The following is a 24,841-nucleotide window of genomic DNA, read 5'->3' as shown; positions in this document are numbered from 1 at the left end:
AGGCAAAACACCTGGGGATCTACAGGTTGAGAACCAATGATCTAGACACTACAGTCCTATTGATGCAGCTTTATATTATAACCATGAAAGGCTAGTGGTTTGACTCAAATCTGTTCCAGCCATGAAGGCCTATATGATGATCTTGGGCAGGCCATATTCTCTTAGCCTCAGAGGACTGCAATGGCAAACTGCCTCTGAACAAATTCTGCAAATAACATCCAGCAAATGGGTTCAACTTATGGGTACTGTAATTCAGAAATGATCTGAAGTCACACAGCAATGACAACTATATATACAGTGAATGTTGATTGGTGGAAAAGAGACCCTAACAACAGTATGGAGAAGATAGTGACATATTTTTATCCCCAAAAATATAGGTATATGTTTGCAGAGGAAATGTACTGTTTCAATCGTATGTTACAACAATTCTATTTGTGCTGTTAAAAGTATTACTGCAACATCTACTGCTATACACATGTTGCAAAAATCTGCCTGTCAAGTTCTTTTGAGTGCAGCCAAAGTAAGAGACGGACAGCAGATTTGGATTTTCAAAACTTTACTATTGGCAAAATAGTGGTGACAGTATCACTTCATGGTGAGAAAGGTACTGCCACCCCACCCTATTGGGGTGGACTTCCAATTATAGCATTTTACAAGCATGCACAGAAGACTAACAATGGAAATTTACTGACTAATGCAATCCTTAAACATGTACAGTTTCCACTAACTTGTATTAATATTTAATCATAAAATCAGGTAAAAAACATCCATAGTCCACATCAAGTAAATTCTGTCTAACAATCCAAATGTCATAGCTGTTTGCATAAGCTGTCTCAACTGGTTCAGTTATTTGAACAACTTAGCCTTGTGGATTTTGTCCTGGTCATCTTATGTTGAGAAATTTTCCTACTACACACAGCCATCCTTACATACACAGGGTGGGCTTAATCTCACTGCTTGTCCAAACTAATGTTGACTTATTAAATGAGTAGGAAATTAATAAGTCACTCTTTATCTACATTTCATTAATGGAATGGGTCAGCTTTATTTAGAGGTCTGACAATTGGATTTAGGCCACCATTTAACTTGTGATATAACTAAGAATAAGAGAACTAAAAGAAAATATTCACAATTCCGTAGTAAAATTAGCACAAGAGAAACATTTATAAACAAAACATTTATAAACAAAATGTCAATTATGAAACAGGAAGGAAACAGAAAACAAAAACTTACTTTTTTTAAAAAAACACCAGCAATAACATTTCCACTTCACACTCGATTTAACTCAATTCATTTCCATGGTACATTTCCTGAATCACATGAATAGCATGTTGGGCAGTCCATACAAAACAGCATTGAGGGCTGATGGATGAATTGCAGGTTGGCTTAGCTTAGTAGGACTTTCTCTCTGGTCTTTAGCAGGGCTTTCTCTCTGGTCTTTAGCAGGACTTTCTCTCCGGTCTTTAGGAGGACTTTCTCTCTGGTCTTTAGCAGGACTTTCTCTCCGGTCTTTAGGAGGACTTTCTCTCCGGTCTTTAGGAGGACTTTCTCTCTGGTCTTTAGCAGGGCTTTCTCTCTGATCTTTAGCAGGACTTTCTCTCTGGCCTTTAGTGTCTTCAGGAGAATCCACGTGATATGGCTCTGCTAGAAATACAGTTCAGAACCAACAATTAAATCAGGTCGCAAGACCCAATCAAAGGTAAAAAATATGCATGGTCAACTTTTTAAAAAAATCTATAGTATTTCAAAATTCTATTTCTTTGCCCAGAATTTTAATTTCTTATTCCTTTAGTAGCTATCTCTTCAGGCCTGTTCAGATACTCTCATCAGCGAGAACTCTTTCACATAGTATTACTCCTGAACTCCAGTGGATTCATTTTTGTCATCATGTAATTAACAAAAAGGATTGTTTGTCAGTGATTTGAGTATGTAGTGCTTTCATCACATTGTCTAACTGTAAATCTAAAAATGGTGCCAAATGATAACTACGTAGGGTGTGTTTAGACTCATTTAAATGACTAGAAATTCCCAGATTTTGCTTCTGTTTTTTGAATTTTTAATTTTAGAGATTCATATATATCCTAGAATATATACTTTTGGTCAGCTCTTGGTTGGATCAGAGACATTTTATACGAGCTGCCCAAGCCCATTTATTTTAACCCAGCATAAAATGGGAAAGAACACAATAATCCTGGATTTTACCTGCTGCATCCTTTCTTTACAGAAAATAAACAGGGAACTGATACCAGAGCTGCCAAAATTAATTTGAATAATTTAATGATATTTAGATGAAGAATTTTCTTAGCTCTGGAGCCTATGTACACATATATTTCTGGCATGATCCCAGAAATATATGTGTACATACATTTTTGAAAAAAAAAGACATATTTCAGCAAGGCTATTGTTTCAAGCATTTTGTTCTGAAGTATTCTTATGAAGATATCAAGTTTACTCAGATGAAAATGGCAGCATATCTACCCTAAGCAGTTCAGATACCTGCAGTATGATATATATATATGTGTGTGTGTTTATGTTTATTTGTGTATATGTATGTGTATTTGTATGTGTTTGCGTATACACATCACATACACACACATAAATATAAATACACACACACACACACACATACAGGCATGTCTCAGTTAACAAAGCCTATGGCAAATAAACCCCTCCTCTCTTTCTCTTCTTCACTGGATCATTAAAAAAACATGGGAAAGGTAAGATTAAAATTACATAAGCAAATCTTGATCAGTCCGTGCATTTTATTTTCAAAAAACTGAGTAGTTTTACCTTTAGGCAATTCATCCAGAAAAGTCTTATTCTTCTGGAGGATACGAACAGCTTGCCCAGTTGTTTTGCCTACTTTTATGAAATCTGCAAAGAAATGCAGCAACTCATTAGTTAACTCTTTCTCGCACACACACATATTGACACAGAAACACAGGCAACATTATTCTGTTGAGGGTGGTTGGTGTTAACAGATACATAAAGGTACCAATCACTGAATCTAGAAAGTTTGCTGTTTCTAGACACTTTGAATTTCTCAAACAAAGTAGTGAAACACTGCTTAAAGAACATATAAAAATTCATTATAATGTTCAGGAGAAAATACAAGCTGCTTCAAACTTGCTTGTACATACTTTCACACAAACTGTTCAGATTTGTTGCATTTTCTTCCAGGGTCGTATGCCATTGGTTGGCTATAATGGAATGTACACCAGCCAGGCTTAGAATGATGGCTGTCTCTGTTGGCAACTCCAGAGAAAGTCGCAGAGGACTAAAGAAGACAACAAGAAACCTTCAGTATAATGAATGAAAACTGCATGTACAAGCATCCCAGAAAGATCTGAATGCAAAGGATAAAACAAATATATGCCCAGATTTCTTCAATTATGCCAACAAAAGTGATCCACATTTTTCTTAACTGGCTATGTTGGGCATCAAATACAGGCCTGCAAACGATGGAGTCACATAAATACATTATGGTTGATGAGTGGCTATCTCTAAGACTGAATTTACACTGCCCTATATCCCAGGATCTGATCCCAGATTATCTGCTTATCCCAGATAATATGGTAGGGTAGACTCATATAATCCAGTTCAATCCATCAGATAACCTGGGAACAGATCCTGGGATATAGGGAAGTGAAGATCCAGCCTTAAGAGTTCCTTGCCATATTTAATTGGGACTAGATGCTATTAAAATCAAGAGGACTTACTTCCAAAAAAGAGTACAAAGAGTGTAAGTTCACAGATGCAATTGGGTTCTGTATCCAACACTATCGTGCTTTTAAACCATTCAGTTTGCACAGTACAACACTAGCAACTGGTTCCTAATACAGTCAATGAGAAAGAGGGCAATGCAACCAGTGTGGGGTAGAGCCAGAAAAAGGCAGGTAGAAGAGTGGTCTGACACAAACAGATATGGGGGGGGGGGGGGGGGATGATATTTTCCATCCCTTCCATAGCAGTCGGTAAAGGAGAGGAGAGGGAGGTATGAAGAACAAAACATATGAAGCATGTCCAGTTTGATGAAAACTGACAGGTGACATGATTCTATTCTTTCAATACTTCAAGGCCTAATGTAGGGAGGAGTGGACAGGCTTATTCTCTGCTGTCCGAGAGGATAAGACCAAGCCCAATCGTTATAAAGAGAGTAGATTTCGACTGAACATTCGAAGAAACTTCTTGACAGTAAGAGGAGTTCTGCAATGGTTTCAATTGCCTAGAGAAGTGGTCTACTGCTCTGGATAGGACTGCTTCCTGCTGGGGATGCTTTAGCCCAGTGGTTCTCAACCTATGGATCCCCAGATGTTTTGGCCTTTAACTACCAGAAATCCTAACAGCCGGTAAACTAACTGGGATTTCTGGGAGTTGAAGGCCAAAACACCTGGGGACCCACAGGCTGAGAACCACTGGTTTAGCTGTAGATCTTGCATTGCCCAGGGTTTGGATTCAATGGCCCATGAGGCCCGACTTGAAGTTTCTATGTGCTCAGAAGTCTTGCAGTTGAAATGACATTCAGCTCAACAGTATTGTGTGCCAAAGACACAGAAGAAGAACACTAGCCTAGGTGGACTGGTAACTGTTAATAGAGGCAGAGAAGAAGGAAGGAACAAGGAGCTAGTGGGTGGTGAGTCTTCAATACTAATTTTATCTTTCTCCATGTATTAATACTATACCACACCATAACATACAACATTATCAATGCATTGCATTTACCATATGCAGGTATGACAAATATAAATAAAAGAATATAAAGCATTAGCTTTAATAAAAGGTTGGGATAAAAAGGAACTAAAGTTTATTTTACCTTCTGTCCTCATCAAGATCTCTCACTCGTACAGCACTTGGCTTTGTATGTGCAAGTTCTAAGAGTACCATCAGCTTACATTCTAAGGAGAAAATAGAGCTCAAATGTCATTTCAGTAGCAATTAGATCCAATGATATACAAGTGAATCCATGCACGTGCAACAACACTTTTCTACTATTCCAGCTATTCTTACTAACACTATTTCTTGCCTTTTTCACACAAGGCTCCTGGTTTATGGTTCTTAAATTAAAGGACTGTTTTTCTTACAAGTCAGATCAGGCAACGCTGTGTTACCATGTGGATCATGGATCTTGTTCTACAATCACATCCATGTCTAAGATCTTTGGGAGAGTCTTGTACTCATGTCCATGAATACATGTTTTAAGAAGTTTCTGTATTCCTGGTTTTGGATTCATGCCTATGTTTTGATTCCTATTTTTTCCCTATACCTTGTTGCTTTTTGAATGCATTTTCCTATTGCTTTCTGGACATGGCTGTTTGGACATTGCTTTTTATATTACCTTTTGCCTTTTACCTTTTTATAATTGCTTTTCACAATAAACGACTTAGTTAATACTACTGGACTCCTGTGTGGTGTTGTGCAAAGGTGAATTCAAGCTAGAATGCAACAGGCTAGAATGCAACAGGGATCATGTGGATCCAGGTGGATCAATTCTGGGTATGTGATGGCATTACAGTTGGTCCTTTGTATTTGTGGAGGACTGGTTCTGAGATTAACATAGATGTATATTTGATGTCAATGGAACTTACACTTGGGTAAATGTTTGGGACTCATAGCATCTAAATACTACTGATGGGGAAAGAAGGCAGACTGTGATTGGGAGAACATGATTGCGTTTTAATTCATTTCTTTGATGGAAGGATGTGACTATGCAATTATAAAAATGTCATAAAAACCTAAGAAATTGGGCAAGAAAGAGAAAGTGACATAAACTTCCAGGGTTAAGGTTAAATTTAAATGAGCTACAGGAATATGTGCAGGACTGCTTTTGAGGGAAGTATAGGGTGGGCATCACAAATAGCTCTCAGTACAAGAAAGCTTAAGTACAAATGGCCTATTGCTAGATCTTGAGACTAAAGCTGAAGTGCAGAAGATAACTGTACAGTCCTGGTGCCATAACGTTAGTATAAACTCTCCTTCCTTATGAGAATCACAATAAAGTATGGTTCATTGTGATGTGTGAATCCAACCAGTATGCTCTTTCTCTGTTCACCAACAACTATAAAAGATGATCTAAGTACTGTAATAATTAAATCATAAATTTCAAACTAAAATTAATATGCTGTTATGATATCCAGGTTTTTTTTTCTTTTCATTTAATTAGGTCACCTGGGAAGTTCATTGCAGCTAGCTTGTCAAGTAACAGACAGCAGAGGAATCTTTCCATTCCAGAGAAGAAAAAAGCACTGCAGTTACTCAGTAAATGTTCCCACTCTGCTTGACTGAAAAAAAAACAATTTAAATTTAACAATACATTTAGTTATTACATTCAGAACAAAGCACACAGTGATAGATTGTGCAGCGCAATGACACTAGTATATGTTGTCGTCCGTCCCGTCCCCCCGCCCCCCGCTTGTGCATTCAAGTCCATGCCAGCGCTATTCAAAGATTATATAAAGTGGGGGGAAACAAGATGAGGACATGCCCATCAATACACTGGATTTTTTGTGGTGTCAGAAAATATTCCAAAACTCAATTTTAAAAATAGTCATTATGTGTTTTAATTCTTATATTAACTAAGTTCAGCTCTAGAAAGTATTACTTATGAAGAAATGTTACAAATATTTCAATTTTCATCCTAAGAATACTTGTGAAGTATATATATATGGAGAGAAGAAATAGCATGCAATTCTATTTCAATAGATTGATAGAATATTGTGTTCGTGTGTTGCTTAAATTTTGGAACTACCTGTTCAGCATTTCACCTTAGTTTACTTAAATTTAATTATTTTTACTCTGGAAAAACTTGTGTGCATTTAAATTCATTTCAGTGGAGAAGTTTGTTACAAACATTTTCACTGAAATCAGTGGAAACTGTGAATATTGAATTATGGGAAGACACTGCCTTTTTCTTTGACTCTTTATAATAGTTTAAGATAAAGATATGTTTAAATTCTAAAATTCTGTGCAAAATTCATGAGAAACAAATTTATTACATACCTTGGAAAATGTGAGCTACCAATAAAACCACTCCAACGAAGTGTAAACGGCTCATATTTCTCCAACAGTGCCTGAAATTGTTCTCCAGGATTTTCTGTTTCTAAATCAAAATAAATTCATCATTGTGAAAAACAAGGTTGCCTATCTGTAACCATGGTTCTTCTGATTTAAAAACATCGATAACTGTCTGTATAATTTTGAACAACTATAGATTTTAAAGTATAATACATCTGCCTTGCTAATAATGTATATGTTAGTAGCTTGACAACCAGACATGAAACTTAACATATAAAAACCAAAGACTTGAAAAACATGAACAGAAGAATGGGCCAAACACCTAATTTAAACTCACCAAGGCACTCATGACATCATCCTTGCCACATCCGGACCTGAAACTCTTATCTCTCATTCTCTGGGAATGTCTTAATTGTCTGCTTTTCATGCCTTGAGTTCTGAGATCTAATCTACACTCTCTTAAAACCTCTGCACCCTCTGCACTCCAAGGAAAGTTTGGTTTCACTTTCCTCATATGCACAGCATCTGCTGGTTCAGGGTCAGGCTGACCTGTCTCAGACAGGCCTGCCTGCAAATCTCTTTGGAATGCTCTTAGACACTTCATTTTGAAACCCATCATCCTCATCGGAGTTGGCCTGGATGATCTACGGATGGAACAAATCAAGAACTTTGGTCCAAAAGCAAGGTGCTGGCTGCTGGAGCTGATGAACAACTGCACTGCATCCTGTCAGATCCCCAAAATCTGGAGGAAAGCAAGAGTCATCGCCATCTTGAAGCCAGGCAAAGACCGTAATGACCCAAAAAGCTATAGACCAATCTCCCTGTTGTGCCACCTCTACAAAGTTCTGGAGAGACTTATTTTGCATAGAATTACGGAAAAAATAGACCCATGTCTGATCCCACAGCAAGCTGGCTTCAGGAAAGGCAAAAGCTGCACATCGCAAGTGTTGAACCTGACTCAGCACATAGAAGGTGGCTTTGAAAGGCAGCAGATCACAGGAGCTGTCTTCATAGACCTGCCAGCAGCTTATGATACTTATGATACCGCCTCCTCCTGAAAAAAATGTATAATATCACAAAGGACCACCACCTCAACCAATTGTCTGGTTGATACTGACACGATAAATAAATAAATCCTCATCAGAATTGTCTAGCTCTTGCCAGGCTACAACATGGTCTCCCATTGTCGGCTACTGCAAAGACAAAACAAGTTATGGGCTTTACATATTACAGTCAGTACCTTTTCTTCTTCCTTCATTATATGGATCGACGACATCTGAGACATTAGTTAAGAACACAAAATGAGGTTTTGAGAGGAATCAGTTTAAATGTCCTGGAGAACCAATTCCACTGCAATATCCATGCTGCCTTCCAGTGGTGGGTAGGTGTGACAAATTTCCCTACCTTAGACCAAAGTTAACTCAGAAATAGGCCCAACAACTGGCATCCATTTTGTATGGAAGCTGGAGGCAGCCATTTTAGGTAAAACATTTCCAGTAGAGGGGCGGAGCTTGAAGGCAGCCCAGGTGAATATGGAGAACCATTTTGATTGGCTGAGAGAAAGTGGGCGGAGCTTGGTCGAATGAAGAAAAAAAGGAGCCAGAGTGGCTTTTTGAATTCTGACAGTTGGGAAATGTCAGTTGGGAAGTGGGAGAGTTGAAGAAAAGGAGTGGGAGAGAGGAGTTGGATTTTGTGAAGCCTACAGTTAGTTAGTGAAGTTCAGTAAGCAGTTGTGGAAGAAAAGTAGTTTGATAATAGGTTAGAACAGACCTGGGAATAGGGCTGTTTGAAGACTAGGTTCTAGTTCAGTAGTCGACTAGATTCCTGTGAACTTGGAAAGTTAATTTGTAACCCGAAGTTTTAAGCACTGAACTGTGCTAAGTAACCATTAAGCTCCATACATCTCTGCAACCATTACGATTTATTGCCTGTTCTGAAAATACAAATAAACATATTTCTTTATTGTTCAAAACAACCAGTTCTTCTGTGTATCTCTCTGGCCAAGAATCCCCATATCAAGATTGGGGAAGAACATTTTATATTTGGTGGCAGTGCTACTATAAAGACCTGTGTGTTATACCCTCCGTGTTTCTGTGCCCTGAGTTCGAATCCAGTCAACTTCAGCAGTAACCCAGTTATATCTCAAATAATCCATTATATTTTTGGTGTGCAGTGGTGGGATGACTGAATAAAGGGTCTCCCCTGCCAGAAGATCATTTGAAAGTCAGACCCTAAACAATTAAAAGTTTCTTTTACATTTTGGTTGCCTGCCTGAAGATTTTTGGGTTTGCCCTGAGTGTGTGGTTTTAAAAACACACATCCTTCACTTTTAAGAATGGACAAAAAGTATGTACAAAAGTTGTGTAACCATTCCAACAGGGATGGCCAACTTCTAGAGGTCTAGGAATGTCTCCAAGACCTCAGAGAGCCACATATGCCCCAATGCTGACAAACCTCAGTTATTTAAAAAGAAAGGACTTTTCTTTTTTAAATGAGTCACATCTAGGTTTGACAAAAAGCAAACATATTGTAGGAGCAAGACATATAGATTCTTCCCTTTGTAATCCCCACAAAAGAAAAAGGAAAAAAGGAAGAGGGGACGACCAGGGGCAAGATGGATGGATGGTATCCTTGAAGTGACTGGCTTGACTCTGAAGGAGCTGGGGGTGGCCACGGCCAACAGGGAGCTCTGGCGTGGGCTGGTCTATGAGGTCACAAAGAGTCAGAAGGGACTGAATGAATAAACAACAACAACAATCCCCACAAAATGCGAAGAGATTTTTTGCTGGGTTGTAACCTTCCACTTAAAAATGGTATAATGGAGAACGAAGCAGATTTGGACTACAGGAGGACTATAATAAAGTTCTTCTACACCATCATTTAATCCAGATTATCAAAGCAGATAATCTGGATTAATCTGAACCATATTATATGAGTCTACACTACCTTATAATTCAATTTAAAGCAGATAATCTGGATTTTATATGGCAATGTAGAAGGGACCATAGACTATATCCTCCACCTCACTGGAAATATTAGTGCACTGTAAGTTATAGACATGTTAAAGTGGCTTGATACATGCAGATCTGTAGCATTTAGTACTAGCTATTTAGAGTCTACTATAAACAGCTAACTTCTGAAGATGATTCAATAGTTTCAAGTGGCATGTAGTAGCTACCAATGCTATAGATCACATTGGGGATAGATCCCAAGGAAGCTCCAGGAGATTTGAAAATTCATGACTTTAAACATTATAGAGAACAATAACCTTTGAAAGGATACATTTAACATTGTGTATGTCAATTGGAATGCAGTTGGGTGGCAGAACACGGTTAAGGGAAGGCTGTTGGTAAACAGAAAAGAGTTTTAGCTTGGAGTAGGAAAAAAAAAACACTTGTAGAAGTCTAAATTCCCAGAATGAAAATCAAATGGGTAAACTTACCGTATATTCCGGGGTACTAGATGACTTTTTAGGCATGTAAAACCTTATAAAATTTTGGGGGTTGTCTAGTACGCTGGGTATAAAATTAAAATAATAATAAAATTACAAAAATTACTTCACCTCCTCTGCTGCCTTGGCTCATAGCGGTCTCCCGGGAAGGCTCCCCATCCTTCCTCTCTTCCTGGCTGCCTTCCTTGCTCAGGCCCAGGCCTCTCCCTTGTTGGCACCCAGGCCCCTGGGCTGCTTCCCGTGCTGCTCAGGCCGCTCTCCTTCTTCCTGGCCAGGCCTTGCGAGAAGCGCCTCTTCTCCCGCGAGACAACGTTGTCTTGCTGGAGAAGAGGTGCTTCTTGCGAGGCCTAGCCAGGAAGAAGGAGAGCGACTTGAGCAGGAGGGCCTCTTTTTCTTCCTGGCCAGGCCTCGCGAGAAGTGCCTCTTCACCCTGGAGACAACTTTGTCTCACGGGAGAAGAGGCACTTCTCGTGAGGCTTGGCGGGGCTGGGAGGCAGAGATGCCATGGCAGCAGAGTGGAGGCAGGAAGACGGAGAGTGGCCTAAGCAGCAGAGTCGTCTTAAACGGCGAGTATATCCCCAACTCTCTATTTTGTGTGTCAAAGTTGGGGGGTTGTCTTATAGCCCCAGACAAGTAGTACCCCGGAATATACGGTACTTCATGCTCAGGCTGCTTAGGACTGTAGATCTAAGTAATTACTATTATCATACATGATACTATTTCTAGTAAACAGGAAAAGGCTATTTTATATAACTGTTCAGGAGCCACTGAGTAAGAATGCTGCAACTATGGCTACGAAAGACTGGTTGAAATATGAACAGATTTGCAGATCCCCACCAGTTCCTCATCAAAGTATGGCTCAATGATATATTTCTGTCCAAAGAAAAGACTTCTGTCACATGGCATCTTGTCATGTCATTTTGTTTTGACGAAAAATTATTGATTGGGATTGAAGGTAGGAGAGGTTTATGTGTCTTCTTCTTCTTAGGCGATCCCTCGTAGTTAGAGTAGGATTGTCTTCCAAGATCGGTGTACTGGTGGTGGGTCCGTAGGTGACTGTGGAGCCCTATTCTTGATTTGCATCTTCTCACGCAGTGAGGGCATTAGTTTCCAGGTGGAAGGCGGTCCCGGTCGGGGTTGGATTGATGCGCCTTCCTCTTGGCACATTTCTCTCTTTCGCCCTCCATCCATGCCTCTTCAAATTCTACAGCTGACCTCCATCTGGAGTGCTCAAGGGCCAGGGCTTCCCAGTTCTCAGTGTCTATGCCAGAGTTTTTAAGGTTGGTTTTGAGCCCATCTTTAAATCTCTTTTCCTGCCCACCAACATTCTGTTTTCCATTCTTGAGTTCAGAGTAGAGCAACTGCTTTGGGAGATGGTGGTTGGGCATCCGGACAACGTGGCCAGTTCAGCGGAGTTGATGGCGGAGGACCATTGCTTCAATACTGGTGGTCTTTGCTTCTTCCAGCATGCTGACATTTGTCTGCTTGTCTTCCCAAGAGCCTTATGTGTATATGTGTGTGTCTGAGAGAGTATAAGTGCTTTAGAAACTTATGTCTGCACAGGGCGAAACTATATGCCTTCCTTGACCTGCTCCATATGTATTCATTTATTTATTTATATATCCCGTTTTTTCCATTAGCATGACATGACTGCCTATTGTGACATTTCATAATTCATGCTTTGCTTCATAAACATAACATGATGCATAAGGAACCAAGCAAGCATAGACATTATACAATGTCTTCACTAATGATATATTATAATACAGATAAAGCTATTAAAAAGATATAGGTTCTTTGGAGTTTGGATACAAGTTCAAAACCGCTATAATATCATGGCAAGCATATACTTACTATTTTCATTCTCTTCTGGTCACCTCTGGGTTTTGCTTCCTTTGTGCCCTTTCCATCCTTTTTCACTTCAGTTTCTGTAAATATCACAAGCACTTAAAATGAGATGTAATAAATGAGGGCTGAATCAACCTGTGCTATGTACCCTGGTTTGTCCCTTTTACTGCCACATGTGCCTGTATTAATCTAAACTGAAATCAGTTTGAGAAGCCATCATGCAGTAGTCACATCATTACAAGGGAGTGTTTCTATAGTGTGCATTTGCTGACCACATTAGTTTATGTCCAATCACATGACAGCTGATTGCAGGAGTTGTGGGATTTTTATTAGTTCCTGCCATGCATGCACATATTCATATAATGTGTTTTCTGTTTTTCTTTTTGTGAACTGACAGTTCACCTACACACCAATAGCAGCCCAATCTGATGCATATGTAGTCATAAGTATGTCTCACTGAGGTCAATAGTGCTCACTCCCAAGAACCTGGGTACAAGATTGATGGTATATGGAGCAATTGTAAACAGGTTGACTCAGATGTCCCATTCACTTCAACAGTGGTTGATCCATGAGATCCTACTATCACTACACTACTCAAAAAGACTCCTAAAGGTTCAAATCAGATTAATCGCATCCTTTAAATGTCTGTTCTGGGGTTTCTAAACAACCACAGTAACTACTTCAGCATTTCACAAGAGCAGTTCTGAACTAACTCAGAGACCTTTCATGTATATCCTGAACAATTTGTAAATCACCAAAATGCAAGTGAAGTGAAATAAAAGGCAAGTCATGATTTAAATGAATGTTAAAATGTCTAAATAAAACAGTGAAATCTGTCAACAGAAATGTTTTGGCCTTAACGTTCTTATGTTCTACCACTTCAGTCGCCATAACACCAATACTTAAATGATGACACAGAAAACAATGCATATTATTTTGGACAGCTATCTAATTAGAATAAAAAACTCAAAAAAGTATAGAAAGGCAGCTATAAGGTCAATAATTGGTACATTTGGCTAAGAAGAAAGGAAAAGGGCTTCAGATTCCTCAGTTTGCAGGGGAAATCCACAATATGTAGAGACACAATCTTTTAAAACAAGGATACTCTGCATTTGAATTAAATTTGACTTAGGTAGTCATTTTTAATGGAAGATGTTTTATGATTATATTTATATTGATGCAATGCACTGTGAATTCACTTCTCTCATTTCACATTTACTTAACCTGGTCAAAAGAACACCTGAACAGGTTTCTGATTTGTATTACTGTAGGAAAATGGAAGGAAAAGGGAAGAGGGGCCGACCAAGGGCAAGGTGGATGGATGGGATCTTTGAAGTGACTGGATTGACTTTGAAGGAGCTGGGGGTGGTGACGGCCGACAGGGAGCTCTGGTGTGGACTGGTCCATGAGGTCACAAAGAGTCGGAAACGACTGAACAAATGAACAACAACAAAGATATTTACATGATATTTCCAAAAAAATAAATACCTGATTCATCTTTATGCAACCGGTTGTAAAAAATCTGGAGAGAGAAGTCTCTGGAAACAGAACTGATTGCTTCTTCTTGAAAGATATTTAGAGCTTCCAAAGGTAACTCCAAAAGATATTTGTCTGCCAGCAGAATAATGCATTCTCCTATATCTTCTGGACCTACAGGGACAATGAAGCAAGTCAATAATTCACAGTAAAAACAACATTTGTTCTTACATGGAGACATTTGTTTTTGTTGAAATAAACTGTTCTAATCTCTAATTACAAGAAACAAGCAATCAAGGCCTTTTGCAGGGAGTCAGAGTGAATAATGTAGGCTATAATTTCTTGATTCCAAGTGAGCTCATAATACATAGCAGGGTTGGGGACCTCTCAAAGTCCCAACTATTTGGGGAGGAATTTCTCCCCCTCAAAATTGTCCCCATGCCCATGGTGCTCTGTGTGAGTGTATGTGATTTGCCATGATTTTATCATTCTTGGGTCATTGTAAGTTCATGAGAAACCTTTTGAAAAAAAAAGAAGAAAATTTGGTTTAGAAAATGTTGAGGTATGAAGGCAGGTTTGACAAAGCAATTTGGACCACTCTAAAAACTATGTTTTGTATAATTTGTCAGGTTTCAAGTTTGCAAAGAAGAAGCCAAAATTGTCTTACTCTGGTGGTACAGAACTGAAATCAAAGAGAAGATATGAAAAATCTGGACTGCTACCACCTCCACTGCTTTCAGAAGAGAGCAAGCAATTACATTTTGTTGAATGTAAATATGGTAGGGAATTCTACATAATTAGGATTCTCTGAGTGGGGGATTGTAGCTGCTCAAACACAACTGCTGTCCCTTTTAAGATTGGCATGAACAATAGAAAGCAGCCCGTGGTGGCTGCGGGAAGAGGGAGTGGTGCATAATTTCACATGTTCATCTCATGGTTTGACTTTGATGGCATATGTCTAGACCAGAGCTTTCCAAACTATGTGTCACACCATGTTGGTGTGTCAGCTGCAGTGTGTAAGTGTGTGGCATAAACACAAAAGTGCTGAATCTAGTGAAGTAAACAATAAATCACATATTTTTAAAAATATAAATGAAAAATATAAATGAAAACATGAGAAATGTTGTGTCCCAATACATTGTTATTATTTATTTACTATATTTATAGTCCTCAAATAGAGGACGTATCAGATATTAAACTGATAAGAACAGATACTACACTTGATCTTAGCCAAAAGGCCGAGAAGCGGTATTTTAAATTACCTTTTAACTTAATCAAGTTTGAATGTATGTTAGTTCACTCTTATGGGATTCTTAGGAGAGTGATTATTGTCTATTTGTGTACATTTCTGTTTTTGTCTTTAATGTTGATACAGACAGTGGACTAATCAATAAACTTTGCGTACTATATTTATACCCCACCCTTCTCACTCTGAAGGGGACTCAGAGCGGCTGACAAAGTGGCAACAATTCAATGCCGTATGAACAAACATTAAAAAACAATAAGCATATACCTTAAACCATAAAAGTTGAGAAAAAAAATCTATGCATTAAAACCAATTATTAAAACCACACAAACCCAATATCAAAGTCCAGGAGCCATTCCAATCGTGATTGCACTTATTTCATATCCATTTATTGCACTGAATTACTCTGTGAAGGTTTGGTCCCACAGCCAAGTTTTTAATTTCTTTCTAAAGGTCAGGAGGGAGGGAGCTGATCTGATTTTGCTGGGGAAATCAGAGAAATGTATGTGTCTGTACCTCTTATAAGGGGTTGGTTTAATTGCTGGTTTGCCAGTAAAACTGAATTACTGTGTTGCGCATTGATGCATGTGTAAAAAGTGTGTCATCAACATGAAATATTTGGAAAGCTCTGGTCTAAAGACTGAATGCTTTCTTTCTCTTCCCTTCTCACACAAGGAGGGAGGAAATCGAAGATTGAATGAATAAACCTGAGTTTGTTCATGTTCAAGAAGCAAATCATCCATATTTGGAACATAAAATTTTGTAACACACTATATAGAAAATAGTTAATTTTGTCAGTTAATCTGACACTCCTAATATATATTAAATCTTAAGATGTACCTTGAGCTGCCGCATTTTTGTCCTTATTTTTAGTTTTTGTTTTCCCTGTCTCTTTTACTTTGGCTTTTCCTGAATCTGCCTTAGTTTTTCCTGGGCTACCTTTCCTGCTTTTTCCTGAGTCACCTGTTTTAGATTTTACAGAATCACCTTTTCCTTTTCCTGAGTCAGCTGGCGAGACTGCTGGACTTGGGCGCCTGAGGAGACACAACTTGTATCTTAAAGGCAGTACAAGAACAGAATTTTTACAGAACACGAACTGAATTGAATACTTACATCTTGATTTAGGTAGCAACATTTGATTCATTTTGATTAATTCATTGGATTCATGTAGCAGAAGTGGCACCCAAAGGGGTTCACTGTGCACAGGAACATTCATATTGTCATCAAACAATGTTGCAATGACTGCCACTGTTATAAAGGTTCTAATGATCTATGTGTTTGTTATGAGAAAATTGTTTGCAGCCCTGTTCACAGGTTGAGCGCGAAACAGCACGGAATGCAATGCAATATTTTAGCATCTTTGAGACCAACTGAAGGTGCATCTAAACTTGGTATCACTGGTATTCCAGCCAGTTTACCAGCTGTTAGGATTTCTGGGATTTCTGGGAGTTGAAGGCCAAAACATTGGGGACCCACAGGTTGAGAACCACTGATTTAACTGCACGTGAAAGCTAGCACGATATAGTGGTTTGACTGTTGGATTAGAAGTCTAGGGCCCCTTCTACACTGCTAGATAAAATACAGATCTGCTTTGAACTGGATTATATGGCAGTGTAGATTCAACAAAACCACAGGATAGGCCTCTCTTAAGAACATCATAGTTTGGAAACAACGTAAGCATCAAAAATAACAACAAAAACTGCATACTTCAAAATTACATGGGATGTTGACATAGCAGTTAAATACAATACTATAGGATTATCAAGTATGAATGCTCCAATATACATGGAAAGTAATAGTTTTAGTTGATATTTGATAAAACCATTATGTGCAAAAACACAAGTAAAATTTTAGTGCTGTTATTTTGAAGTCAAGAATATAACAGTTGAACTATACCAACACTTACTTGAACACACACTTACTTGAATATAATTGGGAGAACATTAAATTATATTTAAAAAATCACCTCAGTTCAGAGAAATTAAACTGTGACAGTATAGGTTTTAGATATTCTTCCATATCTTTCAAGATATCTTGGAATTCCGATGTTAACCGCTGTTCATCGTCCTCTTCTATTTTCTAACACAACATTAAACAGCAATGATTTTAATAAAACAAATAATTTAAAAGTCTTAAGAATAACAATGAAAGGGCAATATAACAGTCATCATAAAACAGAATAATCAAAGTAAAAAGCAGTGGCTGGGTACCATTGTTCCCAGGAGGATGGGGGGAGGGCTGCTGGAGAGCACATGGTGGTTCGCAGTAAGCCCTTGTGAGTTGAAACCAACCTTTGGTGGGAACATCCAGTGGGCTCCAGGCTACTCAGTGGCAGGGATAGGGAGGCCCGTGAGGGCATAAGAGCTAGCCCAAAGGGAGTGGAGACCACCAGTTTCACCTGAATCTCCAGCTCACCCTCCTGTCCCTGCATTTCAACCATAACAACTGTGGGTTGCACAGTTGCCATGGGTCCAGGATCCAGATTTAGGTTAGTGCACATGGCTCCTGACAATCAGTTGGAGAACCCTGGCACTGGGATGTGGGTGTGTCAGTGCCTGTCCAGGCAGGGGCAAACCAACACCACATCAGTAATTTGGATATCTTGAGCTATCACAGGGAACAACATTTGCACAGTATGGCAAGCATGCTGCTGGGATACGGGGATCCATGACCCAGCAGGCATGCCAATCCAGATAAGCTGCAACCAATAAAGTTGTAGCTTTATTTTCATTAGCATTACTAATGGATCCCACAAAGTTGAATTTAGAAATGGAAAAGAAAGAATTGGTGATTATTTTACTCACAGTGGGAGACTTGTGATGGCAAGGAATTGAAAAATAGTAACTAATTTCACATCAGAATCATGGTATGGGGAGGTATGGAACATAGCCTTAAATGATAAATCATCAATGGAAATGAAGGAAATGACCTCAATACCTCTGCTTGCCATAGATGCAGGCGAAATGTCAGGAGATAATGCCTCAAGAACATGGCCATATAGCCCGAAAAAACCTACAACAACCCTGTGATTCTGGCCATGAAAGCCTTAGACAATACATGGAAATGAAGGTGTTCATGGGTGAAACTAACAGATCAGATTTTGATTCCTACTGGTTCGTTTTTATTAAATATGTTTTAGAGAGTGAAAAAGGAAAACAATAAAACCTTGCTGGTCAGGAATTTTGGATATGACATTTGGTTAATGGTTGACTCATAAATTTATGGCAAAGGAAATGATACTTGTTCAGGCCTTGGTGGTAGGGTTATGTGTTGGTAAAATGTTCATTGTTTACACTGTAAGTTGTTAATTTATGTGTTCTGTTTACACTGTAAGTTGTTAATTTATATAAATAAAAATTATTAAAAATTTCATCCAACATGCAGTGTCTTGGTCTCCATTGTACTTGTGCAGTTGACATCCAAACTTAGCCAAGAAATTAGTACCATCTTTGGAATAACCAACTTTGGAATAGCTAACAAAATGAGTTGTGGTTGTTGTATGCCTTCTGGGGTTTCTGATACATAACAGATATATTTTAGCAAATGACACCAACCTTTTAGGTTTCCAAAAAGCATTTAACAAATTGAATTGGGTCTTTTTGTTTAAAATTCTAGATGAGTTTTAGCAATAATTTTCTTTCATGGGTAAAAAAATATAATTCATAGAGGGCACAATTATTGATCAACGGTGACTTAAGAAATTAAAAAAAGGAACAGGACAATGTTGTCTCTCCCCCCCCCCCCCCGCCCATTTATTTTTGCTCTTTTGAACAAAGCTGTAAGACAAGAAAATTAAGGGTATAACGTTTTTAAAATAAACTTTTAAATTAAGGACATTTACTGATGTTATAAGTTCCTTCATAAGATATAGATGCACTATTGACGAGATTAAGGAATTTGGAAAGTAGGTTTGATTTGGGGAGTAGGCTGTTTTCATGACCTTTCAAACAATGACTATGTTATGTTTTCAAACCTACATGGTGAAATGGTTTAAGCATTGTCTGGAGACCTGGTTTCAAATCCCTGCTTGGCCATGGAACTTACTGGACAAGATTCACTCTCTCAGCACCAGAGGAAGGGAAAGGCAAACCCCTTCTGAACAAAACTTGCCAAGGAAACTCCTCAGAATCACAGTAAGCTGGAAATGACTTGAAGATGCATAGCAGCAAAATGCTATGTTTTATTACATTTATGCAAGCATTACTTTGTTTGATATTGTTTTCCAAAGAAAATATTGGTGCAATATTATAATGAGGGTATATAAAAACCATGCCTGATGACAAAAGTAACTAATCATCCAAGAAAAGAAAGTTGTCTTACTGCATCTATTTTGCTAGATGATTCTTGCCATTTTCGAAACCCTTCATCTTGCAGGGTTTTATCTGGTGACAAAACTTCATCCAGAAGGCTTTCCATCTTTGCCTCTTTGAAAGATTTCATTCTCTCCATCAAATTCAAGAAGGTATCAGAATCCACAGTAGCGCGAGCAATTTTAGCTTGCACTAGTGTTAGGAAAAATCAGGTGTATTAAACAAATTGCCATTTTAAAAAGAAAAGCTTGCAGCATCTTTGTTTTTCACAATTATATCTGTGTTGCAAAGGTCACTTGAAATTAGGTGCCAGGGAATACTATGGTGTTTATTTACATCCTTAGTTAGTATACTCATGAGAGATGCTTGAAGCTATGTGGACCACCTAAACATATGTACGAGGAATTCAAATAGATTAATTTCCACAATGTGACAAGTGTTTATCCTAAAGGCTAAAGTACATAGAAACATAGAGTTGGATGAGATCTTGTGGGCCACCCAGTCTAACCCACTGCCAAGAAGCAGGAAAATCACCTTCAAAATACCCCCACAGATGGCCATCTAGCCTCTGCTTAAAAGCCTCCAAAGAAGGAGCCTCCACCATACTCTGGGGCAGAAATTTCCACTGCTGAACAGCTTCCTAATGTCCAGGTGGCATCTCCTTTCCTGTAGTTTGAAGCCATTGTTCTGTGTCATAGTCACCAGGGCAGCAGAAAACAAGCTTGCTCCCTCCCCCCTATGACTTCCCCTCACATATTTATCCATGTCTCCTCTCAGCCTTCTCTTCTGCAGGCTGAACATGCCCAGCTCTTTAAGTCGCTCCTCATAGGGCTTGTTCTCCAGACCCTTAATCATTTTAGTCAACCTCCTCTGGAGACATTCCATCTTGTCAACATCTCTCTTCAATTGAGGTGCTCAGAATTGGGCACAGTATTCCAGGTGTGGTCTGACCAAGGCAGAATATAGTTATATTTTCACTTACAAATTGGTTGAATGGCTTTCCCTTTTTGTTGTCCACCCTTTTCCTTTTGGTGTCCACTCTTTTCCTTTTGATGAGCACCCTTTTCTTTTTGCTGTCCGCTCTTTTCCTTTTGTTCCTTTTGCTCCTTTGGATTGGGTGGTTTAACTTTCTCAAGTATTGCACCATACAGCAGTGATCTAACAAAAGAAACCATAAAACCCAATTCTTTATTTTCAACAAAGGATTCATTGGAATCTCTGAATTCAATATGGTGATCCAAAGCAATGCAGGGAGATTGAACCCCTGCTGTATGGTGCAACTGAATCCCCGCTTCTCTCTCTGGTGTTAAAGTACAAAGAAAAGGATGCTTATTACCCCAATCCTCCTTTTTTGCCTCTCCACCTTATCTCCCTATCTGAGCTCACTTTTCTTGTTTTCATTCGATCTACCAGCTTTAGCACAGGTTAAACCACCAGCTGTAGTGAATCTTGTCAGTGAAAAGGCTGCCAGTTCGAAGCCAGGTGAGCTCCTGGCCATTGGCCCAGCTTCTGTCTAGCTAGTGGTTTGAAAGCAAAATGTGAGTAGAAAAATAGGTATTCTGAGACACCCATAAGGAATGCCGGCCACTGGATCCAAAAAAGAAGGAAGATACAAACAAGCAGTTCAGGAGAGAGATTGAGCAACAGCACACACACCATGGCTGGAACCAAGCACACCTTCCAAGAGGTCGAAAGATGGGAAAGCTGATAAATATACCACTTAACTATGTAAAATTGTCTGTCTAGTTGTGTATAAAATGTTACTGAATGTTTGCCGCATATATATTATATATGTTCTGTGAGCTACCCTGAGTCTCCTTTGGGGTGAGAAGGACAAACATCTGAAATTGAAATAATGTTTTAGTTTTTTCATGGAAATATAAACTATAGCACTTGGTATTCAAGATATCCAACTATGACTAGATCTAATCATGGGTAAATTATACTTCATCAGCAGTGATGATATTCAACTTTAAAAGAAATGTATTATGTTCATACCGGTCTTCTGAATGCTGAAGAATTACTACATGAAAGTTTGGTGGTAATTCATTCATGATATTAAAGTGCTGTACAGAAATGAGTAGATTTCCCCATGCCTATGCAAAAATAAATAAATAAATACATCATTTAACTTCAATATTTTCATCACAACATTCAATGATAAATAGGTATCTTGTAAAATAACGGCAGCAATTCATACTTAATGAAAACATTGCACAATACAAATTACACAAATTGCCCTGGCACTATTTGCCATGCAAGGCACATTTTTAAAAGGCTGGAGATTGCAATAGTTTTAATTCATTAGCAACTTTTGAAAAGTTAAGTTTCTGTTCAAAAATGAATATTTATGGACATAGTCCTTTTTTTATAAGGGCCTGTTAAAACATAACTTGTAGAAAGAGAGATCGTATCACTATATATGCTTCCAAATGTGTTCCAATTTGGCTAGGGATATTTGAAATTAGGCTTCTGTGTCACCATAATTTATAACAGTTCCAGTTACCTTTGAAATTGCTGCTATCCTCTGCTCCACATTTCTGAGAAGACTACTGGTTTTATCTCCTTTTTGTTCTACGTGATGCTGCAGATGCAACATTGCTGCAAATTGTGAACTGTGGGTATTCACTGTTGCTGATAGCAGGATTTTTTTCATTATCATTGAAGCTGAACAACTCTGTAATAATTTAATATTAGTTTAGTCTGGCAAAAGTTTCGAAACAGATGACTACTGAAAAGTTCTATCAAGAAAATATGAATATCAAATGAATGGGCACATATAGCTATTAATTATAATGATAGGCATGCGTAGTGCTCTGACAATAAAATAGAAAGAGTGGATTTTCTCAGCTATTTCATTTTATTTAACAGTGTGCTCTTCATAGAAACACAGAGTCGGAAGAGACCTCATGGACCATCCAGTCCAACCCCCTGCCAAGAAGCAGAAAAATTGCATTCAAAGCACCCCTGATAGATAGCCAACCAGACTCTGTTTAAAAGCCTCCAAAGAAGGAGCCTTCACCACACTCCGGTGCAGAGAGTTCCACTGTTGAACAGCTCTCACAGTTAGGAAGTTCTTCCTTATGTTCAGACGGAATCTCCTTTCCTGTAGTTTGAAGTCATTGTTCTGCGCCCTAGTCTTCAGGGCAGCAGAAAACAGGCCTGCTCCCTTCTCCCTATGACTTACCCCTTACATATTTATACATGGTTATCATGTGTTCTCTCAGCCTTCTTTTCTGAAGGCTAAACATGCCCAGTTTTTAAGTCATTCCTCATAGGGCTTGTTCTCCAGACCCTTGATCATTTTAGTCACCCTCCTCTGGAGACATTCCAGCTTGTTAATACCTCCCTTCAATTGCAGTGCTCAGAACTGGACACAGTGTGATTCCAGGTGTGGCCTGACCAGGGCGGAATAGAGGGGTAGCATGACTTCCCTGTATCTAGACACTATACTCCTATTTATGCAGGCCAAAATCTCATTGGTTTTTTAAGCGGCCAAATCACATTGTTGGCTCATGTTTAACTTGTTGTCCATGAGGACTCCAAGATCTTTTTCATACGTACTGCTGTTGAGCCAGGCATTCCCCCATTCTGTATCTCTGCATTTCATTTTTTTCTGCCTAAGTGGAATCATATTAAAAATTATTATATTATATACAATATCCTGTATTTTATCCATAAAATTACTTCAGGAAATAAGTTAAGGGGAGAGTGATTGGCTTGAATCTATTTTGTAAACTTCATGGCTCAGCAGAGATCAAAACCTAGATGTTGCTCCAACATACTAATTAGTGATGGTTATACCTCATCCTGATGAATATGTATTCTGCAGCATGATTCATGGTTAGCTTTTAGTCAGTGTATAAGGAAGTCTGCAAATCCGGATTAAAACTGATTATAGGGAAGATCTACACTCACATATACTTTCAGGGACAATCTGGCATGCTAGATGTGGTAGTGTCCCCACAGGAACTCCCAATGAGGCAGGAGGGAGCCCCCATCAGCAAATGGCATCAAATGTGGTTAAGCGACACTGGGTTCCCACCCCAACTATCATGGTGGTATCACATGGGTCCTACCTATTTTCCATCACTTGTCATGATGCTGGATAGGTAATTGAGGCAGGGGGAAAGGAGGAAGCCTCTTCTCCTCTCTTTCCATCACCCCAGCTAATCCAACGGTAAGTGTCAGAGACCCGGGGGAGGGGGGGGGGAAGGAAGGGAGGACTGTCAATCATGCCCCTGAGCCACCTGAGCCGGGGAAATATGGGATGGCAGTGGGAATAGTTGCAGCTGGTTTCATTTCTTCCAAAGTTTGGGGAAAGTCTGAAATCTATGATAGAATTCAGATTTTCTTCCAACACTGGGTAGTGTGGGCTAATGAAGTATAGATATAATCATTAATTCTTAATGCGCTGAAGACATAAGGCTGACTGCTGTTAATGCCAACTAGAAAAGGTGGTAGATATTCAAGGATAAGGGAAGAAGCAGCATAGAAGTTCATAGCATGCTCTCAATCATATCATTGTCAGATGACTGTGAACACTATTTTTGCACAAGATTTAATGATCTTTGTTACATACTCAAAATACCTAGCAATGGGTATTACAAAGGAAAAATGATGGTTTCGTTCAACAACATAATAATCTCTGGTTACAGTTTCTTAATACTTTTACATTAAGTTACTGTATTATTGTTCTAACAAGGGAGATGATATACTAGTTGGCTTACCTGATAAAGAGCTAAAAACTGGGCTGCTGAAAGTGGGTCAAGTCGTCCAAGGCATTCAACCATTTCCAAACTAGCAGCAGCCAAAGTATCAAGCATGTTGTTATTAATCGCAAGGTTAATGCACTGCAACAAAACCTCTGTCGACTGAAACAGGTATTTTTGTTTCCCGAGCTGTCTTTTCTTTATGGTAAAAAAGAAAAACCATTTAATTCAATATTACTTAATACATTGCAAACATGTAGCAGTTTAGGACTTTACTGAAGGCAGAAGATTCTGTTCAAGAGTAGTGTGTGTTCTGGTGTATTCTGCTACTTTTTCCAAACCTGAAAATTTTTCCCCTTCCTGTCGCCGAAAACTGTTCCAAAAAGCTGGAAAACTCAGCGAGCATTTCCACAAAGAGCTGCATTAGGCGGGTATACAGAAGAAAGTTTGCATGTGCTGGATACTAAATTATATCATTGGACACAGCCTTTGATCTGGTAGCCATTTTAATGGAAAAAAATTGAACGCTTGCTTCTCATCCCCAAAATCAATCAGACACTCTAAATGCTTGGAAAATTTAAAGATTTCAGTGTTTGAACAGCCTTACTCTGCTCTGCTACCTGTTATTATAGATTACTACCATGACTTCTGGTAGACATAGACTGCTGGTGACAGTATAGTAATGCTAGGAGCCCAACTGTCTGATATACATCATGGGATTTAGATAACACACATACTTTAGCCATGAATGGCAAGAAGAAGAAGAGGTTTAATAGGTTGGCTCTCT

The 24,841-nt window shown here is 38.8% G+C and overlaps 1 protein-coding gene and 1 pseudogene across 1 annotated transcript in view; both read right to left on the bottom strand.

Annotated features, from left to right (window-relative positions):
• Positions 1-387: 387 nt before the first annotated feature.
• The window catches only part of CFAP46 (cilia and flagella associated protein 46), a 114,685-nt gene continuing 90,231 nt past the window's right edge, over positions 388-24,841 (bottom strand). The window contains exons 45-61 of the mRNA XM_067465754.1: positions 24,073-24,252; positions 21,849-22,019; positions 21,341-21,438; positions 20,325-20,500; positions 19,353-19,534; positions 16,999-17,111; positions 16,020-16,066; positions 13,799-13,960; positions 12,317-12,390; positions 10,294-10,354; positions 8,252-8,287; positions 6,997-7,096; positions 6,166-6,278; positions 4,814-4,895; positions 3,141-3,277; positions 2,791-2,874; positions 388-1,644 (exon numbers count right to left, since the gene is read on the bottom strand). Coding sequence (XP_067321855.1) covers positions 1,316-1,644; positions 2,791-2,874; positions 3,141-3,277; positions 4,814-4,895; positions 6,166-6,278; positions 6,997-7,096; positions 8,252-8,287; positions 10,294-10,354; positions 12,317-12,390; positions 13,799-13,960; positions 16,020-16,066; positions 16,999-17,111; positions 19,353-19,534; positions 20,325-20,500; positions 21,341-21,438; positions 21,849-22,019; positions 24,073-24,252 — 2,145 coding nt within the window. The 3' untranslated portion in view covers positions 388-1,315. The remainder of the gene's footprint in view (positions 1,645-2,790; positions 2,875-3,140; positions 3,278-4,813; positions 4,896-6,165; positions 6,279-6,996; positions 7,097-8,251; positions 8,288-10,293; positions 10,355-12,316; positions 12,391-13,798; positions 13,961-16,019; positions 16,067-16,998; positions 17,112-19,352; positions 19,535-20,324; positions 20,501-21,340; positions 21,439-21,848; positions 22,020-24,072; positions 24,253-24,841) is intronic.
• Positions 14,905-15,036, bottom strand: LOC132772394 (U2 spliceosomal RNA; annotated as a pseudogene).

Source organism: Anolis sagrei, chromosome 3 (genome assembly GCF_037176765.1).
Source record: "Anolis sagrei isolate rAnoSag1 chromosome 3, rAnoSag1.mat, whole genome shotgun sequence".
NCBI lineage: Eukaryota > Metazoa > Chordata > Lepidosauria > Squamata > Dactyloidae > Anolis > Anolis sagrei.
Note: the sequence above shows the minus strand (reverse complement) of the source record. Positions and strands in the feature narration are given on the sequence as shown.